General features: G+C 41.2%; 1 protein-coding gene and 1 pseudogene across 1 annotated transcript in view; one reads left to right on the top strand and one right to left on the bottom strand.

The window, feature by feature from the left end:
• Positions 1-21,682, top strand: part of LOC110062758 (collagen alpha-3(VI) chain-like) — a 41,704-nt gene that overhangs the window by 2,528 nt on the left and 17,494 nt on the right. The window contains exons 3-11 of the mRNA XM_089286103.1: positions 2,578-2,912; positions 3,595-3,874; positions 5,880-6,217; positions 6,473-6,734; positions 7,415-7,550; positions 8,155-8,278; positions 9,034-9,130; positions 9,709-9,732; positions 10,268-10,415. Of these exons, the coding sequence (XP_089142229.1) occupies positions 2,578-2,912; positions 3,595-3,874; positions 5,880-6,217; positions 6,473-6,734; positions 7,415-7,550; positions 8,155-8,278; positions 9,034-9,130; positions 9,709-9,732; positions 10,268-10,415 (1,744 nt within the window). The remainder of the gene's footprint in view (positions 1-2,577; positions 2,913-3,594; positions 3,875-5,879; positions 6,218-6,472; positions 6,735-7,414; positions 7,551-8,154; positions 8,279-9,033; positions 9,131-9,708; positions 9,733-10,267; positions 10,416-21,682) is intronic.
• Positions 343-2,156, bottom strand: LOC149113558 (uncharacterized; annotated as a pseudogene).

Here is a 21,682-nt window from a genome sequence, read left to right as displayed (position 1 = left end):
TTTTCGTACTTTGCCACATCATGGAAATGATATTGCCTGACATGTTGAATTGGTAAAAAGTCAAGGTTGTTCAGACAGTTTTTCCAATATTCTGTAATTTGTCACTCTTCTAAATATATTTTATTAGCTCTGACAGATTTTTATAAGTAGTTTTTTTGAAAAACATTTTCAGAATAAAAACTAGCGGTAAAAAACGACGCTTCGATCTCTCTGAGATCATTTTCAAGTTGAAGAAAAAACGAATGAAATATACATATATAAGTACAAATTAGGGCGTGAGAATGTCAAACGATAAAATATGTAAATACAAGCGCTAAAATGTAAGTGTGAAAAAATTAAATTCTATAAAGAAACCTTTATAAATAACTTTGCACGGATTGAATCTGACTGTTTGTTCAAGGTTGGCTTCAGCTCCTTTATAAAGAGCATTTCGTAGATCAGGCAGTCGAATTTACTTTAGCACTTTCTCAAGATCTTAAAATCACGATACATGTCAATTGGGACTGTTCCATGCTGCTCTTTGATGTGATTCTCGATTGAAGACGATCCTTTGTGTTCCTCAACGCGTTGATAGAGGTGTCGGCACGTGTACCCGACATAGTTTGCATCACACAAACCACACTTGTAGTAGTAAACAACGCGTTGCTGGTTAATGATAGGCGACTTCTTTTCTTTTGGTTTGATCTCGTGTCCGATCTTGCGGCTTGTATACACGGGACGAATATCAATTCCGATTTTTCGGCCTAGTTCCCCAAGTTGCCTTCGCGCGGAATTGGCTGAGCTCTGATCCTTGAATGGTAACACTATTCTGACAGGCCCTTCATTCACGTTACGTGCTCGAGTGGAAATTGGATCGCCAGAAACTTTCTTGGTGACAAAATTACTGATGGTCGATTGTATCAATTGCACTGGGTACTGAAGTCGGGAGAACGTCTGTGTGAGACGATCACATTCCAAGTGGAACAGTTGCCAGGTAGATGATAGTTTAAAGGCACGATCCAGCATTGTTTTTAGCAATGACGTCTTGTAGCTAACGTCGACGTGGCTCTTGTAATGTAGTAATAATCCGGTGTCAGTTGGTTTTCTGTACACCCTTGTCTCCAGGCGACCATTGCATTTCCTGATGTCCGTTCCCAGGGAAGGAAGTTTACCGTGTTCGCCAAGTTCCATGGTGAAGCTGACAGATGGATGGCTCTCATTTAGAGAGGAAAGGAATGCTTCAGCTGTTTCGGTGTCAGGCATTATGCTCAATGTGTCATCCACATAGCGTTTGTAGAACTCGGGTAACTTGCCTTGGTCCTGAAGTCGATCTTCGATACTGCACATAAATACGTTGGCCATTAGGGGTCTAAGTGGCGAACCCATGGCAACACCATCGGTTTGTTCATACAAACTCCCCTCGAACTGAAAAAGCTGGTTCTTGGTAGGCAATATTTAGCAACTCTACCAAGTCTGATTTTGTAATGTTGAGATTATGCTGTTTGTTAAACCAGTCGTCCTTAAATGCCTTTTCAGCTAGAATTTGTATCGTCTCATCAACAGGGACATTGGTAAAGAGCGAAGTTACGTCATATGAAACAAGGATACTGTGATCGTCAACTTCCATGTCATGGAGAGAATCCACGAAATTAAAACATCATTGATGGTGTGGTCATTGACTGATAGAGGTTTGAGCTTTTCGTCAAGCCATTTTGCCAACTTGTAATTATATATCCCGGTTGCCGAGAGTATCGGCCGCATTGCTAGTTGTCGCTTGTGGGTTTTTGGCAAGCCATAAAGATGGGCTAGTCTCGAGCCATTCTGGACAACTGTGCCAGCAACTGCCTTGGGCAATATTCTTTCTACAGTGGCAGTTAACTCCTTTTCTTTCTGCAATAGCGGGTGGAAATGCTTGGGAGGTCTTCCTCTCATTTTGGGTCTTTCAGCACACACTGGTGACAGATTTTAACAAAAATAGGGTATTTCATAGGAATTGTATGAGGTTACAACTGAGCTAAATTTAAAAAAAATTCACCGAAGGAAACGCGAGAAAATTCGATATCAGTTTTGCCTTTTGAGCTAATGTTGACGCCATAAAAATTGAAAAAACACTTACGTTTTCCTTTGAGCGCGCGCAGATTACATGAGTTTTTGTCCTATGCTCGGGTGCAATCGTAAAACTATGGGGAGCCACCTTAACGGGGTGGCCGCATTAAAACGTTAACGCCTTACTGATGCATGAAGTTGATCAACAGTCGGAAAACTGGGACCGAATAAAATTTTAGGAGTGCCTTGTGAATAGACAAATTCGTTTAACACACACGTGACATTGAATTGGGTATTTACATTGCGTGAAAACGAGGCCCCCTTAACATTTTCTTTATTATTGCAACCGCTTGTATTTATTGTGTTAATCATGTGCGTTGCTGTAGTTGTTTATTCAATAAATCGTGGCTTATTTTTCTCTAAATGACAATATGAACGTACTTGTTTTGGTTGTTGTTGTACCCTATTCAAGTCACGTGACACTCGCGCGTGAGTTAGCCGAATTTGTCTATCCTTACTATATCTACTAACAATGTCTTGATCTAATCACAGACATTCCTGTTTGCAACAGCAAGGCGGATGTGATTGTTCTAGTCCAAGACAGTCAAGGTACTTCCTCAACGACAGTTCAAAACGTAAAAACCGTGGTGCGAGCAATGCTGAGACGACTAAGCAGTGAATCAACAGACTTCAAATTTGCTCTGGCAACGTACGCTACTTCGCGGCAAATGAGTTGTTTTGGAAGCGCAGATGAAACAATCAGTTACATTAACAACGAATACCAATACGGAGGAAGTGGCCTTAATCGGCTAAATCTTGCCCTGAGTAAAATGGTCTTGAAACAGTTTGAAAAGCGTCGTGGCGACAGAAAAACAGACACGGCAAAGGTGAGATTTACTTTTGGCTCAAACTGTGTGATCACCAAATTATCTGGTATTCAAAAAGAAGGTATCTGTATTCTCATATATTTATTTTTTGTTTCAAAATTATATTGTTGCAAAACAGAAACTTTCTGCAAGACAGCAGATCTTAAATTCCAAAGTCGATTACAGTCCTATATCTCCACAACGGACACCTTAGGAACAGAGGAAAGGGGCCGTTGTAGAGGCGTGATCGTTATAGGGAGGTAGGGGTGTAATATGACACCTGTTTTTCCAAGAGTTGCAACATGTTTGTTTTTTTTTTAATAAAATAGTACTTACTGTAGCATATAAATACGTAACACAATCAATCAGCAGTAAAACAGAAAACAAACACAAACAGAGACCAACGACACGCGGTATGGACCAAGTGGCATGACTTTTTACAATATCTGAATGGGATTCTGTATAAACCGTTTATCAGTAGTTGATTAAGGCGCTTTGGTGGCCGTTGTTGTTGTGGAACTGGTCATCGTGCAGAGGTTTAAATAAGAGAATGTATAGACCGTCCTCCGGGACCTAAAAAGTGGCCGTTGTAGAGAGTTGGCCATTATAGAGAGGTTCGCCGTTGGTGGAAGTTCGGCTGTTCACACATTGTCAATCCTGTTTTTCATTCTTCTTATTCACAAGCTTGTTTCCAATTTTAAAGATTCTAGTCATATTCTCAGACGGGAACACCATGGATGAGAATGGAGACATTATGGAAAGCTTCATGCTTGAAAAACCAGCCAAAATATTGAGAGTCAACAACAACATCAAAATAGCTGGTGCCCTTATTCCCAACACTGAGAATGCACCACGAATACAAGAGTTAAAAGGCATCGTCGCTGAACGAGATGACGCCATCAACGCCGATTTTTCTGCTAAACTTGACGAGATTGCAGATCTCCTAGGAAAGAAAGTAAAGGATGAGGCGTTTTGCCGTTATGGTAAGAATCTATAGTAATTCGTAGGGAACCTTACTGATTTTTTCATCTCTCTAGATCTGTACAGAACGGCCGAGTAAATAGTCATGGCCTTCATGAGCACTTTCTCTTCCAGTAGGTGGAGGTGGGGATGGGGGAGAGACAGCAAGTTAGGGATAAACTCTTGCTCTTAGGCCATCGTAGCTTGATTAAGAATATAACACAAATAGCGGTGATAAACATTGTATTCCAACAATTACAATTACTACACCTACAATAACAATCTTGCTTCCTACCTCGTTGGCATACTTCAGCCAATTTCCACCAACCAGCACACGGTTAACAGAACAGAAAAACAACGTTTCAAGGCCTTGGCTAAATGTCACCATGCATCAGCCATTGCTGATCATGTGAAAAACACTGGTCACAACATAAAATGGGATCATTTTGACATTTTAGCGTCCGGCAAAATTGACTTTCATTGCCAAATTAAAGAGACTCTGTTTATTCAAGAGCTAAAGCCTTCTCTTAATGTCAATATCAGTAGTGAGAAGTTGTTGCTTTATTAGCTGTTTCACCTCATGATGTTAAGACAGGTTAACGTACTGCTGAAGATCATTTTTGCCAGTCTAGGTCCGGACCTCTAATATTTACGATGAATAGTTTTCAAAACATTGTAACGATCCGAATCAACAAATTTTTATAAACGGATTTCACTAAAAAAAACGACGCCCATATTCACCTGACTAATTCCAAAAAGTTCTTTCATTGATTTAATATTTTAATTTAAATGCAAACAATTTTTTTCAGTTATAAAAGGTCAGATTTTGACATTTTTGTATTCTGAAAAAGGAATTATTTCATAAATAGGAAAACATATCTATGTTTCAGCCCTTGGTTTAAATCGTAGCTCGTCGAAAAAAGCTCTATTTAATGAAAAACTACATTTCTTCTGGTATTGCAATAAAGCAGAAGTGTCCCCGATATCTAATGGAAGTTACTCTGTTGGGGCTTGCGCAGTGTACGCAACCAGCGGCACTTCGATGAAATCATAAAGAAGCCGGATAGTTTTTTTCTTTTTTTCTTTTGGGGCTGTTTTTCTGTTATTTTGTTTTTGCCTTTTCTTTTTGACTTTGCATTTTGTGAAACACAAAGAAAAAACATGTAAAGTGTAACCGATTTTGCCAACTATTGAACTGTTTGAATTTCCCGCACTCTGGCTGACGCAATTAAGCTGATGTGAAATTTCACTTCTTTAGCAACCAACACATAAATCGGTGAATGGGCCCTTACAATCCTAATTCAGTCCCAGTTTTCGGAGTGTTGATAACTTTGTGTCTATAAATTAAGGTGTTTACGCCTTCAGTTCTCATTGTTATTTCAAAGGGCGCTGGATACGATGTAATGGAAACCCAACTTGGTTCTACACACCTCCCTTGGTTATAAGAGTTCAAAGTTAACACAAATAGGAAAATAAATACTATTTGGCGCGATTTTGTACTTAAGAAACTGTCAGGAATTGGATAACGACACAATTCGCCCTGTAATTGGTCAAGATTTAGAAAACTGGGCAGCACATTCCACTTCAAAATTAACTTGATTAAGAATATAACAAAAACATTGTATTCCAAAGTATTTTAATACAGAACTTGACGTTTCATGTGCGGGTCAACATATATTTTCAAAAGTGATCGTTACAATTTCACTAAAAAAGTTAACGTTAAAAAACAACGACGTTTCGACCGCTCGACGGTCATTTTCAAGTTGAAAAGTAAAATTTTTGCATGCGCCCAAATATATACAGTCGATTATAAGAATGATGTTAATCATTCATGTTAAAATTAATCTGATGTTACTGATCATGAGAAAGTTATAGCACATGAAATAATTCTGAACTAACTAAATGACAATAAATTTTCCTTAGGAATGGCTTTGAAAAAGAGCACTTACTGGGCTTCTAGGAGTCTTGTGATTATCCACCAGATCTGTAAATACAAAACAAAACGGAGATAATGTTGTCTAATTACAGGCATCTACCATTGCAAGGCCAAGGCGGATGTGATTATTCTGATTCAAGATAGTCAAGGTATTTCCTCAGCGACAGCAGAAAACATAAAAACCGTAGTAAAAAGAATGCTGACTCAACTAAGCAGTGGTTCAACTGACACCAAAGTTGCCGTGGCAACGTACGCGACCTCGCGACGAATAAGTTGTTTTGGAAGAACCAAGCAAGCAATCAGTTACATAGACAACGAATATCAACACGCAGGAAAAGGCCTTAACCTGTTAAACCTCGCCTTGAGTAAAATGATCATGAAACAGTTTGATAAGCGTCCTGACGACAGACAAACAAGGGATACGGCAAAGGTGGGTTTTACTTTTGGCTATTTTCCGTTTGGGTCCAAACTTAAGTTATCCAAGTTTCAAGTTCAAATTATCTCTGACTTTTGTCAAAATTGGTATCAAGAAGATAGAAGATTTGGGGAAAAAAAGTTATAAAAATCAGACCTCAGTTATGTTGTAGCAAAAACAGAAACACAGGTCTCAAAGTTTAATGTCTGTTGTTCACAATGTCAGTGCTATTTTTTATCGTTATTCAACAAATCGTCTGCAATGTTCAAGGTTCTAGTCATATTCTCAGACGGGAACGCGCAGAATGAGAATGGTGACATTATGGACACTTCCATACTCAAACAAACAGCAGGGTCGTTGCAATACAACCTCATCGAAATTTTTGGTGTCCTTATCCCCAACACTGAGAAAGCGTCACGCATACAAGAGCTGGAAGGTATCGTGTCCTATCCATATGAGGTCATAGACGCCAGTTTTAACAGCATCGCAGATCTCCTAGCATTTCGCGTGAAACGAATGGTCGACTGCCTTGGTAAGAATTTGACAAGGAACTTTATCTTTCCATAGCCTCTATATAGTTGACAGATAAACTATAATGGCCCGCATGAGCAATCTCTCTTCTATGTTGGCCATGGGATTGGAGGGGGGTGGTAGCAAATTAGGGAAAATCCTTGGTACTTTGGGGATGTGCCGCCCACGATTCCAAATCCGGACCCAATGTTAGGGCAAAATATTCTCAGATTCCCTGGCAGTGTCTTTAGGACAGAATTAATTAGCCGCAAATAATACTCTGCAGTTGCATTTTTAAGTTGTAAACTGACATGGGTCAACAAGTTTTAAGACATATACACCCCTGTGGTTTTTCCTGTTTTCCTAAGCCGGCCCTCAGCCATTTCCGTTCGCTATAAAACTATACCCAATTTCAGATTTACACAAAGCAGTAAATATACCTTTATACATACAGTGTAACCGTTCCCTCATAGGCTGCTAGCTCAGATCACCTTTTTAGATTGTTTGTCTTTGCTCACCTTTTCAAAAATGAATAAAAAGTAACACAGTTGTATCGCGTTTGGAAGTCCACAATTAAGGATAATTAATAATAGGCTTAATTTAACCCTCCAGTTAAATTATGCCAAGATGAAAGGGTTATATGCGGACCCTAGGTTGTTTCATTGAGTGCTTAATTCATAAATACTTTGTTTATTCCAATAGTTAAGTACACGGTCAAAGTTTACACTCGGGACTCACATGCGAGGAGTGACTACGGATTGACTGTTAGGATTGAAGGACAAGGCAAACAGAAAACTGCCAATCAAAGCTTGTTCGAGACAACACAAGACAGGGAAAAGTAGGATACGTTCTTTTTGTGTTCCTTCGTGTTCTGGGTCCGGGGGGTAGGGGAGAGGGAGGGTCGAGTAAAAGTGACGGGAATGCTCGTCATACCTTTTCGTGGTTAAAATTCATGGCTTTGAATCTCATATTTTACAGAAGCTAGTGCTAAAATCATTCTAGCAGCTTTTAGGACATCAAGTTGAAAAAATATTAGTTAGGAAAAACTTGCTATAGAAAGGATTGAAAACGTTCAAGGACAGGTACACGCTGCTGCAACCCTAATTACGTGAATTTTTAGCCAATACTTTCCTCTCAGAAGAGAACTAATTGTTCCAAGTAGTAGCAGACAAATCCGGGGGGACTCCGCGATCGCAGGTGGGGATGTGCGGTGCGTTTTTTGAAACCCTTACCCTAATTCAGGCCAGAGCATGTGATTTTCTAGTTCCTATTTCAGCCCTGACGCAAAAATGGTTACCCTATTTCAGCCCTCTGGATCCGATCAACCAGGAATGTCTTCAACTGAGACTGCTTATATAGGACAGAACCCTGAACTTCCGGCAGACAGAATAATTTTAAATCATTTGAGTTTAGGTCTATTGTCAATTGTTTTATTTTTTTAGCAACCTACACGTGATTGTATCAGCGTTCTATGATCTTGATGTGGGCACTGTGGAGAGGGTTAATATACAAACAAAAAGGTTTCAGTCTGCTTCACCTTTCAGAGCTGGGTGGAACCTTAAAGAGGTAACGTGATAGTATTTCCTGTAAAAGCTTTAACGTAATTTAGCACAGGTATTTTTTTTTTGTTATTATTTAGTTTCATTGTAGACACTACATATAATACTTGCAATATGTTGAGTCGGCAATGCACTCCTTCATAACCAAGTATTGTTTCCATGTATTCACGTATATTATTATGTACGCCACATAAATAACCTGAAGTACGTTTCGGTATATATGGGTCATTGACCAAGCGCCAGTTCATTATGGCTTGATATCGGCCAAGCTTTTTTTTGCGTGTTTATAGACTGTGACAGAGTTGAGGTCCATAAACACGCAAAAACAAATGAGACCAATATCCAGCCATCTTGACCGAGCAAGCTTGGTCAATAAAGGATTTATTGTATGGAAAAAGAACGCCATTTTCTTGCGGGACACAACGAGCAATCCCGAGCGGGCAAGATAGCGCCATCTTGCCCGCTCGGGTAGCCAATCACCGCGTAGGATTCGGTTCATCATTAGCTAGCCATATAGTAAACGTTAATGACTGACTGACTGAATGACTGACTGACTGACTGACTATACATAGCTTGCGGGGTCGTGTGAATAAACATCCTAACGTTACAGGAAAGCAGCTAGCGGTGAAACATTCTATAAAACTAAAGAGGACAAAAAGCCACAAAGAAAACAGATAAATAATACAAATTCAGCGCACGTTGACCTGTCTTTTGAAATCTTAATGTAAGTAAGTTGGAATGTTTGTTTTGTTTGTGTATCAGGTGAAGGTTACCAAGGGAAAAGAGACTTTTACGGCAGTGTTCGACCAAGCGATTCCACAATGGGTGGGCGTTGACGGGGAGTGGCCATGGTTCTCTGGTAAGTCCTAACGCAGAACTCTTGAATTGTAAAAAAACTTGAATTTTCTTTAGAATTGGAATGACCATGTTTACCCTTTGAAACTCGAACGTTGATGTTTAACTTTAATTTAAGCTAGCAGAGTTGCTAAACACGTAACAACCGAGCTCAAGAAGGAATAGGTTTTCATAATAAGCAGATAACGTAGTAAAAGCACGAAAGGATGTACTGGGACAGAGAGACAGGTATTAATCCTACGAATTTGCAATCTGAAAATGGAATAAAAGCTTGACCTTGTTAAGGTTAAAACTTTCTAGCGCACGCATAGGTCAGTAATAGGCTAAAAACACACACACACAAGAACACGGAAGAAGAACGGGAAGGAAATGACTAATTAAATGACTAATTAAGCTGCGTTTTTTTTCCTTTACAAAGTCTTCTTTCTGTGTATGCCCAAACCTAGTATTAAGATACTACCACAAAGTAGGAAAGACTTTTCTTTAATTAATTAAGTCATATTTCAAGGGACTCGTGGTATATCCCATGGTATGGCACTTGAAAGCGATACATTACTAATGATTTCTCATTACGCTTTGCAGCTAGAGCATGGCTTCGACCTTACCGTAAGTAGAATGAGAATGAACAGCAATATTTAAATAATTGCCATAAAGAAAAGCAACGAAAAAAGTAAAGAAACTAATGATAGTACTTAGAAAATACAATTATTGACCAACTAAATTCAAAACATCTGTGTATTGCTTTTTGCAGTGTTTAATTAACTTAAAGCAATTTAATGGCGGAACACATGCTGTACAACATCACGATTATCACTTTGAACCTCAGTTTTAAAGATGAATTGTTTTACAGCGTGATTAGTCCAACCAAGGTCACCCAACCAAGCAAAAACACTTTGCAATTGACCGATTATAATGTTTGAGCGTTAAAACAGGACAAATGATGACAAATGCATCGCGTCTGCAGCTTGCAGCTTGATTAGTTGGATGACGTTTTGGGAAATTGACAGTTTTCACTCGTTGACTGTGCACGGGATTTAAACAGCACGAATTAGATAATAGAAAATACAAATAGGAGAGGTGTATGTGATCCTATCTTGTTTCAATCCAGGCTCCCTTCATAATTATTTGGCTGTTTCAACAGTTACGTACTCCGTCAAAATTTACACGCCGAACACCAACCTTAATGATGTATACCAGGTGGACGTTATGATTAATGGAGAGGATTACCTGCAAACTCAAATGAAAACCGTGCTCGATCCAGTAACCACACCAGAAACAGAAACGGAAGGGTATGTAATATATCAAATACTAGAGACTGTGTTTGATCACTTTTCCAAACACCGAGAACGACGGTTGAAAATGTGCAGCACAGCGGAGTATTTTTGTTACATTTCAAAGTGTTCAGAAACGTGGGAAAACACTGTTTTAATTGTTTTCTATATTTACTCAATCGAAAATAAAGTAAGGAAAAAACAGAGAAACAAAATTGTAAAAAAATTAGTTTAGATGTCCATACACCAACACGGTGATGTTTTCTTTGTTAATATAAATCCCACATTCAGCCGAGCTGACAGGCGGACGTGTTGAGGGGAATATTCCGATACAAGATCGTCGTACGTTTTAGCGGATATCATTCTTGGTTTGATGGAGCTTAGTGGTTTTAATTATAAAATGGGTTTAGAACTGAAAACAAAAACGTTTTGCAACGAAACTTCTAAAAGTAACCGGGGGAAATACCTGTTTGGGTTGACAGTGAATTCCAGCCGCGTCCTCCAAACGCTATTTCGTTTCCTTTTACGATTTTACGAGCAAATACATGTAATCCTTGAGTGCTCCTAAGTAAGCGTTCAAAAATTTTCCTCTGTCCATTTCACTAAAAACCAAAGTCTTTTCCAATTAGTTTAGAGTCCCTAGAGCTGGGAAATATCTCCCAAATTCCTGGAAATCGGCCCAAACCTGCTAAAAATCACTCAGCGCGTAGACCGGTCCCGGTCACTTCCTAGTCATAGTCACTAAGGGACTTAATATGTCGGTAAGATTGGTCCTAAGTAAGCGTTAAAAAATTTTTCCTCTCTCCATTTCACTGAAAACCAAAGTCTTTTTGAATTAGTTTAAAGTCCTTTCAGCTGGAAAATATTGCCCAACTTCTTGCAAATCGGCCTAAACTAAATCAAAATCACGCTGCACGTGGGCCGGTCTCGGCCACTTTCTAGTCATAGTTACTAGGGGAGTTAATATGTCGGCCAGAATACTCCTAAATAAGCGTTAAAAAATATTTCCTCTGTCCATTTCACTTAAAACCAAAGTCTTCTCGAGTTAGTGCAGAGTCCCTAGGGCTGGGAAATATCGCCCAAGTTGCTGGAAATTGGCCCAAAGCTGGTCAAGATCACACTGCGCATAGGCCGGTCTTGGACTTTTTCTAGTCATAGTCACTAAATGAGTTAATATGTCTCTCAGATTGCTCCTAAGTAAGCGTTCAAAAAGTTTTTCTCTGTCCATTACACTGAAATCCAAAGTCTTTTCCAATTAGTTTAGAGTCCCTTCAGCTGGGAAATATCGCCCAAGTTTCGGGAAATCGGCTCAAAGCTGCTCAAAATCACTCTGCGTGTAGACCGGTCGCGGCCACTTTCTAGTCATAGTCACTAAGGGTGTAAGTATGTCGGCCAGATTACTCCTACTGAAGTAAGCGTTCAAAAACTTTCCCTCTGTCCATTTCACTGAAATCCAAAGTCTTCTGGAATTAGTTTAGAGTCCCTAGGGCTGGGAAATATCGTGTAAGTTCCTGCAAGTCGGCCCAAAGCTGGTAAAAGTTACGCTGCATGTAGGGCGATCTCGGCCACTTTCTAGTCATAGTCACTAAGGGAGTTAATATCTCGACCAGATTGCTCCTAAGTAAGCGTTCAAATATTTTTCCTCTGTCCATTTCACTGAGAACGAAAGTTTTCTTGAATTAGTTTAGAGTTTTTTCACCTGGGAAATATTTCCCAAGTTCTCGCAAATCGGCCTAAAGTTGATCAAAATTACGCTGCACGCAGACCAGTCTCGGCCACTTTCTAGTCATAGTCACTAAGGGAGTTAATATGTCGGCCAGAATACTCCTAAGTAAGCGTTCAAAAATATTTCCTCCGTCCATTTCACTGAAAACCAAAGTCTTCTCGAATTAGTGTAGAGTCTTTGAGGCTGGGAAATATCGCCCAAGTTCCTGGAAATCGGTCCAAAGCTGGTGAAAATCAGTCTGCGCGTAGACCGGTCCCGGTCACTTCCTAGTCATAGTCACTAAGGGAGTTAATATGTCGGCCAGATTGGTCCCAAGTAAGCGTTCAAAAATTTTTCCTCTATCCATTTCAATGAAAACCAAAGTCTTCTTCAATTAGTTTAGACTCCCTACAGCTGGGACATATCGACCACGTTCCTGCCAATCCGCCCAAAGGTGGTCAAAATTACGCTGGCCGTAGGCCGGTATTGGCCTCTTTCTAGTCATAGACACTAAGAGAGTTGATATCTCGGCAAGATTACTCCTAAGTAAGCGTTTAAATCTTTTTCCTCTATCAATTTGACTGAAAACCAAAGTCTTGTCGAATTAGTTTCGAGTCCCTGAAGCTGGGAAATATCGCCCAAGTTCCGGGAAACCAGCCCAAAGATGCTAAAAATCACTCTGCGTGTAGAGCGGTCTCCGCCACTTTCTAGTTATAGTCACTGAGGGAGTTAATATGTCCGCAAGATTGCTCCTAAGTAAGCGTTAAAAAATATTTCCTCTGTTCGTTTCACTCAAAACCAAAGACTTCTCGAATTAGTTTCGAGTCCCTGGGGCTGGGAAATATCGCCCAAGTTCCTGGAAATCGGCCCAAAGCTGGTCAAAGTCACGCTGCGCGTAGGCCAGTCTCGGCCACTTTCTAGTCATAGTCACTAGCGGAGTTAATATGTCGGCCAGATTGCTCCAAAGTAAGCGTTCAAAAAATTTTCCTCTGTCCATTTCACTATAAACCAAAGTCTTCTCGAGTTAGTTTAGAGTCCGATAAGCTAGAAATATCGCCCAAGTTGCTGGAAATCGGCCCAAAGTTGATCAAAATCACGCTGCACATAGGCCGGTGTCGGCCACTTTCTAGTCATAGTCACTAGCGGAGTTAATATGTCGGCCAGATTGCTCCTAAGTAAGCGTTCAAAAAATTTTCCTCTGTCCATTTCACTATAAACCAAAGTCTTCTCGAGTTAGTTTAGAGTCCGATAAGCTAGAAAATATCGCCCAAGTTGCTTGAAATCAGCCCAAAGCTAGTCAAAATCACGCTGCACGCAGCCCGGTCGGGGCCACTTTCTAGTCATAGTCACTAAAGGAGTTAATATGTCGGCCAGATTATTCCTAAGTAAGCGTTCAAAAATATTTCCTCTGTCCATTTCAAAATCACACTGCGCGTAGGCCGGTCTTGGCCATTTTCTAGTCATAGTCACTACGGGAGTTGATATGTCGTAAGCGTTCAAAAATTTTTCCTCTCTCCGTTTCTCTGAAAACGAAAGTCTTTTCGAATTAGTTTAGAATTCCTTAAGCTGGAAAAAGATGCCCAAATTCCGGGAAATCGGCTCAAAGCTGCGCAAAATCACTCTGTGCGTAGACCGGTCTCGGCAACTTTCTAGTCATAGTGATCAACGGAGTTGATATGTCGGCCAGATTGCTCCTAAGTAAGCGTTCAAAACTTTTTCCTCGTTCGATTTCAACAAAACCCAAAGTCAATTCGAATCAGTTTACAGTCCCTAGGGCTAAATAAATATCGGCCAAGTTTCTCAAAACTAGTCCAAAGCTGGTCAAAATCACGCTGCGCATAGGCCGGTCTCGGCCACTTTCTAATCACAGGCCTAACGAAGTTAATTTGTCGGCGAGATTGCTTCTAAGTAACCGTTCAAAATTATTTCCTCTGTCCATTTAACTGAAAACCAAAGTCTATTCGAATTAGTTTAGAATCCGTAGGGCTGGGAAATATGGCCCACGTTCCTGGAAATCGGCCCAAAGTTCGTCAAAATCACCCTGCCCTTAGACCGCCCTCGGTCACTTTCTAGTCATAGTCACCAACGGAGTTAATATGTTGGCCAGATTGCTCCTGAGTAAGTGTTCAAAAATTTTGCCTCTCTCCATTTCACTGAAAACCAAAGTCTTCTCCAATTAGTTTAGAGTCCCTTCAGCTGGGAAATATCGCCCAAGTTCCTGCAAACCGGCCTAAAGTTGATCAAATTTACGCTGCACGAAGGCCAGTCTCGGCCACTTTCTAGTCATAGTCGCTGAGGAAGTTAATATATCGGCGAGATTGCTCGTAGGTAAGCGTTCAAAAATATTTCCTCTGTCCATTTCACTGAAAACTAAAGTCTTCTCAAACTACTTTAGAGTCACTAGGGCTAAGAAATATCGCCCAAGTTCCTGGAAATCGGCCCAAAATTGGTCAAAATCACGTTGCGTGTAGGGCGGCCTAGGCCACTTTCTAGTCATAGTCACTAAGGGAGTTAATATGTCGGCCACATTGCTCGTAAGTAAGCGTTCAAAACTTTTTCCTCTGTTCGTTTTACTGAAGACCAAAGCCTTCTCGAATTAGTTTAGAGTCCTTAGGGATGAGAAATATCGCCTGCGTTCCTGGAAATCGGCCCAAAGCTGGTCAAAATCACGCTGCGCGTAGGCCGGTCTCGACCATTTTCTAGTCATAGTCACTAAAGGAGTTAATATGTCGGCCAGATTGCTCCTAAGTATGCGTTCAAAAACTTTTCCTCTCTCCATTTCACTGAAAACGAGAGTCTTCTTGAATTAGTTTAGAGTCCTTTCAGCTGGGAAATATTTCCCAAGTTCTTGGAAATCGGCCTAGAGTTGATCAAAAATTACGCTGCACGTAGGCCGGGTCGGCCATTTTCTAGTCATAGTCGCTGAGGAAGTTAATATGTCGGCGAGATTGCTCCTAAATAAGCGTTCAAAAATATTTCCCCTCTCCATTTCACTGAAAACCAAAGTCTTCTCAAATTAGTGTAGAGTCCTTGGCGCTAGGAAATATCGCTCAAGTTCCTGGATATTGGTCCAAAAATGGTCAAAATCAGTCTGCGCGTAGACCGGTCTCGGCCAATTTTTCGTCATAGTCACCAAGGGAGTTAGTATGCCTGCCAGATTGCTCCTAAGTAAGCGTTTAAAAATTTTTCCTCTGTCCATTTCACTGAAAACCAAAGTGTTCTGGAATTAGCTCAGAGTCCCTTAAGCTAGGATATATCGCCCATGTTCCGGGAAATTTCCTCAAAGCTGCTCAAAATCACTCACTGGTCATAGTCACTAGGGCAGTTAATATTTCGGTCACATTGCTCCTAAGTAAGCGTTCAAACATTTTTCCTCTGTCCACTTCACTGAAAACCAAAGTCTTCTCCAATTACTTTAGAGTCCCTAGGTCCGGGAAATATCACCCAAATTCCTGGAAATAGGCTGGTAAGCGCGTAGGCCGGTCTCGGCCACTTTCTAGTCATAGTCGCTGAGGAAGTTCATATGTCGGCCAGATTGCTCCTACGTAAGCGTTCCAAAATTTTTGCTCTGTCCATTTTACTGAAAACTAAAGTCTTCTCAAATTAGTTCAGAGTCACTAGGGCTAAGAAATATCGCCTAATTTCCTGGAAATTGGCCCAAAATTGGTCAAAATGACGCTGCGCTGTAGGCCACTTTCTAGTCATAGTCACTAAGGGAGTTAATATGTCGGCCAGATTGCTCCTAAGTAAGCGTTTAAAGATATTTCCTTCTTTCATTTCACATAAAACCAAAGTCTTCTCGAATTAGCTTACAGTCCTTAAGGCTGGGAAATATCGCCCAAGTTCCTGGAAATCAGCCCAAAGACGGTCAAAATCAGGCTCCGGGTAGGCCGGTCTCCACCACTTTCTAGTCATAGTCACTAAACGAGGTAATATGTTGGCCAGATTGCTCCTAACTAAGAGTAAAAGAATGTTTCCTTTCTCCATTTAACTGAAAACCAAAGTCTTCTTAAATTAGTTTAGAGTCCCTTCAGCTGGGCAATATCGGCCAAGTTCCTTTAAAACGGCCCAAAGTTGATCAACATTACGCTGCACGTAGGAAGGTCTTGCCCACTTTCTAGTCATAGTTACTAGGTGAGTTCATACCTCGGCCAGATTAAAAGATATTTCCTCTGGCCATTTCAATGAAAACCAGAGTCTTCTGGCATTAGTGTAGAGTGTCTAGGGCTGGGAAATATCGCCCAAGCTCCTTCATATCAGCTCAAAGCTGGTAAAAATCACGCTGAACGGAGGCCGGTCTCCGCCACTTTCTAGCCATAGTCACTAACGGAGTTAATATGTCGGCCAGATGGCTCCTAAGTAAGCGATCAAAAAATTTTCCTCTCTCCATTTCAATCAAAACCAAAGTCATTTGGCATTAGTTTACAGTCCCTACGGACTGGTCAAAATCACGCTGCGCGTAGCGCGGTCTCGGCCACTTTCTAGTAATAGTCGCTAAGGGAGTTAATATTTCGGCCAGATTGCTCCTAAGTAATCGTTAAAAAATATTTCCTCTGTCCGTTTAACTGGAAACCAAACTGTTCTCGAATTAGTTTAGAGTCCTTAAGGCTGGAAAATATTGCCCAAGTTGCTGGAAATCGGCGTAAAGCTGGTCAAAGTCACGCTGCACGTAGGCCAGTCATGGCCACTTTCTAGCCATAGTCACTAAGGGAGTTAATATGTCGGCATGATTGTTCCTAAGTAAGCGTTCAAAAATATTTCCTCTGTGCATTTCACTGAAAACCAAAGTCTTCTGGAATTAGTTAAGAGTCCCTATCACTTTTAAATATCGTCCAAGTTGCTGAAAATCGACCCAAAGCTGGTCAAAATCACGCTGGGCGTAGGCTGGTCTCGGCCACTTTCTAGTCATAGTCACTAAGGGAGTGGATATGTCGGCCAGATTGCTCCTAAGTAAGCGTTCAAAAATTTTTTCTCTGTCCATTTCGCTGAAAACCAAAGGCTTCTTGAATTAGTTTAGAGTCCTTTCAACTAGGAAATATTGCCCAAGTTCCTCCAAATCAGCCTAAAGTTAATCAAAATCACCCTGCACGTAGGCAGGTCTCGGCAACTTTCTAGTCATAGTTACTAGGGGAGTTAATATGTCGGCCAGAATACTCCTAAGTAAGCGTTCAAAAATATTTCCTCTGTCCATTTCACATAAAACCAAAGTCTTCTTGAGTTAGTGTAGAATCCCTAGGGGTGGGAAATATCACCCAAGTTGCTGGAAATCAGCCCAAAGCTGGTCAAGATCACAATGTGCGTAGGCTGGTCTCGGCCACTCTCTAGTCATAGTCACTAAATGTGTTAATATGTCTGCCAGATTGCTCCTAAGTAAGCGTTCAAAAAATATTTCTCTCTCCATTTCACTGAACACCAAAATCTTGTGCATTTAGGTTAGAGTCCCTTAAGCTAGGAAATATCGCCCAAGTTCTTCGAAATTGGCGCATAGCCGGTCAAAATCACCCTGTGCGTAGGCCGGTCGCGGAAACTTTCTAGTCATAGCCACTAAGGGAGTTAATATGTCGACCAGATTGCTCCTAAGTAACCCTTCCAAAATATTTCCTCTGTCCATTTCACTGAAATCCAAACTCTTCTCGAGTTAGTTCAGTGTCCTTAGGGCTTTTCAATATCACCTAAGAGTCTTGAAAGCGGCCCAAAGTTGGTCAAAATGACCCTGTGCGTAGTGCGCTCTCGGCCATTTTCTAGTCATAGTCGCTAAGGGAGTTAATATGTCGGCCAGAATACTCCTAAGTAAGGGCTCAAAACTTTTTCCTCTCTCCATTTCACTGAAAATTTAAGTCTTCTTGAATTAGTTTAGAGTCCCTTCAGCTGGGAAATATCGCCCAAGTTTCTGCAAATCGGCCTAAAGTTATCAAAATTACTCTGCACGTGGGCCGGTCATGGCCCGTTTCTAGTCATAGTCACTAAGGGAGTTAATATGTCGCCGAGATTGCTCCTAAGTAAGCGTTCAAAAATTTTTCCCCTGTCCATTTCACTCAAAACCAAAGTCTTCCGGAATCAGTTTAGTGACACTAGGGCTCACTAATATCGCCTAAGTTCCTGGAAATTGGCCCAAAGCTGGTCAAAATCACGCTGCGGGTTGGCCGGTCTCCCCCACTTTCTAGTCATAGTCACTAAGGGAATTAATATGTCGACCAGATTGCTCCTAAGTAAGCGTTCAAAAATTTTTCCTCTGTTCGTTTCACTGAAAACCAAAGCATTCTAGAATTAGTTTAGAGTCCCTAGGGCTGACAAATATCGCCTAAGTTCCTGGAAATTGGCCCAAAGGTGGTCAAAATGACGCTGCGCTTTGGCCGGTCTCGGCCACTTTCTAGTCATAGTCACTAAGGGAATTAATATGTCGGCCAGATTGGGCAGAAGTAAGCGTTAAAAAATTTTTCCTCTGTCCATTTCACTGAAAACCAAAGTCTTCTAGAATTAGTTTAGAGTCCCTATCACTATTAAATATCGCCCAAGTTGCTGAAAATCGGCCTAAAGCTAGTCAAAATAACGCTGCGCGCAGGCTGGTCTCGGGTACTTTCTAGTCATAGTCGCTAAGGGAGTTAATATGTCGGCTAGATTGCTCCTAAGTAAGCGTTCAAAAATTTTTCTTCTCTTCATTTCACTTAAAACCAAAGTCTTCCGGAATTCCTTTACAGTCCCTAGGGCTGGGAAATATCGCCCAAGTTGCTGGAAATCGGCTCAAAGCTGGTCAAAATCAGTCTGCGCGTAGACCGGTCTCGGCCACTTTCTAGTCATAGTCACTAAGGGAGTTAATATGTCGGCCAGAATGGTCCTAAGTGAGCGGTCAAAGATTTTTCTTTTGTCCATTTCACTAAAAACCAAAGTCCTTGCGAATTACTTTACAGTCCCCAGGGCTGAGAAATATCTGCCAAGTTCCTGAAAATCAGTCTAAAGCTGCTCAAATCACGCTGCGGGTAGGGCGGTCTCGACCACTTCCTAGTCATAGTCACTAAGGCAGTTAATATGTCGGTCAGATTGCTCCCGAAAAAGCGTTCAAAAATATTTCCTCTGTTTATTTCACTGAAAACCAAAGTCTTCTGCAACTAGTTCAGAGTCCCTAGGGCTCTTAAATATCGTCCAAGTTGCTGCAAATTTGCCCAAAACTGGTCAAAATCACGCTGCGCGCAGGGCGGTCCCGGCCACTCTCTAGTCATAGTCACTAAGGGAGTTAAAATGTCGGCCAGATTGCTCCTAAGTAAGCGTTGAAAAAATTTTCCTGTGTGCACTTCACTGAAAACGAAAGTCTTCTTGGATTAGTTTAGAGTCCTTTCAGGTGGGAAATATTTCTCAAGTTCTTGCAAATCGGCGTAAGGTTGATGAAAATTACGCGGCACGTAGGCTGGTCTCGGCTACTTTCTAGTCATAGTCACTACGGTAGTTAATATGTCGCCCGGAATACTCCTAAGTAAGCGTTCAAAAATATTTCCTCTGTCCTTTTCACTGAAAACCAAAGTCTTCTCAAATTAGCGTAGAGTCTTTGGGGCTGGGAAATATCGCCCATGTTGCTGGAAATCGGCCCAAAGCTGGTCAAAATCAGTCTGCGCGTAGACCGGTCTCGGCCACTTTCTAGTCATAGTTACTAAGGGAGTTTGGACGAGATTTTTTTGAACTTCCAGCATTGCGCGGCCAAAAAGCCCATAATAATCTTTTGCCGCCGGTCAAATTTAGTTCTTATCACGTGTGTTTCGCGCCAGGGAATGACTTTGATGGCCGCTTTGATCACTTTGACTCATATAAAGTGCTGTTTCCTTTGCTCATTTCTAACCTTTTTTGGAAGGATATGAAGCATTTTGTGGTAGAAAAACCCCAAGGATGCAAATGGAAGATTTGCTTCGGCAGACTTGCCATGAGACCCGAACAATGCCGGTCGTTTGTTAGAAAAGTTATGGCTGATTCTGACGGTTTGAGACGGTTTACTTTCGATACTTTCTAACCAAAGCCTTTTCGAATTATTTTAGAGTCCTTAGGGCTGAAAAATATCGGGTACCTTCCTGGAAATCGGCCCAAAGCTGGTCAAAATTACGCTGCGCTTAGGCTGGTCTCGGCCACTTTCTAGTCATAGTCACCAAGGGAGATAATATGTCGGCCAGATTGCTCCTAAGTAAGCGTTCAAAAATATTTCCTCTGTCCATTTCACTGAAATCCAAAGTCTTCTCGAATTAGCTTAGAGTCCTTAGGGCTGTTAAATATCTTCCAAGTTGCTGGAAATCGGCGCAAATCTGGTCAAAATCACGCTCCGCGTTGGCCAGTCTCGGCCACTTTCTAGTCATAGTCACTGACGGAGTTAATATGTCGGCCATATTGCTCCAAAGTAAGCGTTGAAAAATTTTTCCTCTGTTCGTTTCACTGAAAACCATAGCCTTCTCAAATTAGTTTAGAGTCCCTTGGGCTGACAAATGTCGCTGAAGTTTTTCGAAATCGGCCCAAAGTTGGTCAAAATCACGCTGCGCGTAGGCCAGTCTTAGACACTTTCTACTCATAGTCACTAAGGGAGTTAATATGTCGGCCAGATTGCTCCTAGGTAAGCGTTCAGAAATTTTTACTCTGTCCATTTCACTGAAAACCAAAGTCTTCTTGAATTAGTTTAGAGTCTTTTCACCTGGAAAATATTTCCCAAGTTCTTGCAAATCGGTCTAAAGTTGATCAAAAATTACGCTGCACTTAGGCTGGTCTCGGCCACTTTCTAGTCATAGTCACCAAGGGAGATAATATGTCGGCCAGATTGCTCCTAAGTAAGCGTTCAAAAATATTTCCTCTGTCCATTTCACTGAAATCCAAAGTCTTCTCGAATTAGCTTAGAGTCCTTAGGGCTGTTAAATATCTTCCAAGTTGCTGGAAATCGGCGCAAATCTGGTCAAAATCACGCTCCGCGTTGGCCAGTCTCGGCCACTTTCTAGTCATAGTCACTGACGGAGTTAATATGTCGGCCATATTGCTCCAAAGTAAGCGTTGAAAAATTTTTCCTCTGTTCGTTTCACTGAAAACCATAGCCTTCTCAAATTAGTTTAGAGTCCCTTGGGCTGACAAATGTCGCTGAAGTTTTTCGAAATCGGCCCAAAGTTGGTCAAAATCACGCTGCGCGTAGGCCAGTCTTAGACACTTTCTACTCATAGTCACTAAGGGAGTTAATATGTCGGCCAGATTGCTCCTAGGTAAGCGTTCAGAAATTTTTACTCTGTCCATTTCACTGAAAACCAAAGTCTTCTTGAATTAGTTTAGAGTCTTTTCACCTGGAAAATATTTCCCAAGTTCTTGCAAATCGGTCTAAAGTTGATCAAAAATTACGCTGCACTTAGGCTGGTCTCGGCCACTTTCTAGTCATAGTCACCAAGGGAGATAATATGTCGGCCAGATTGCTCCTAAGTAAGCGTTCAAAAATATTTCCTCTGTCCATTTCACTGAAATCCAAAGTCTTCTCGAATTAGCTTAGAGTCCTTAGGGCTGTTAAATATCTTCCAAGTTGCTGGAAATCGGCGCAAATCTGGTCAAAATCACGCTCCGCGTTGGCCAGTCTCGG

This window comes from Orbicella faveolata, unplaced genomic scaffold (assembly GCF_042242905.1).
Source record: "Orbicella faveolata isolate gen_17 unplaced genomic scaffold, um_ofav_v1 contig_14, whole genome shotgun sequence".
Taxonomy (NCBI): domain Eukaryota; kingdom Metazoa; phylum Cnidaria; class Anthozoa; order Scleractinia; family Merulinidae; genus Orbicella; species Orbicella faveolata.
The sequence above is the reverse complement of the archived record's forward strand: the minus strand, read 5'-3'. Positions and strand labels throughout refer to the sequence as shown.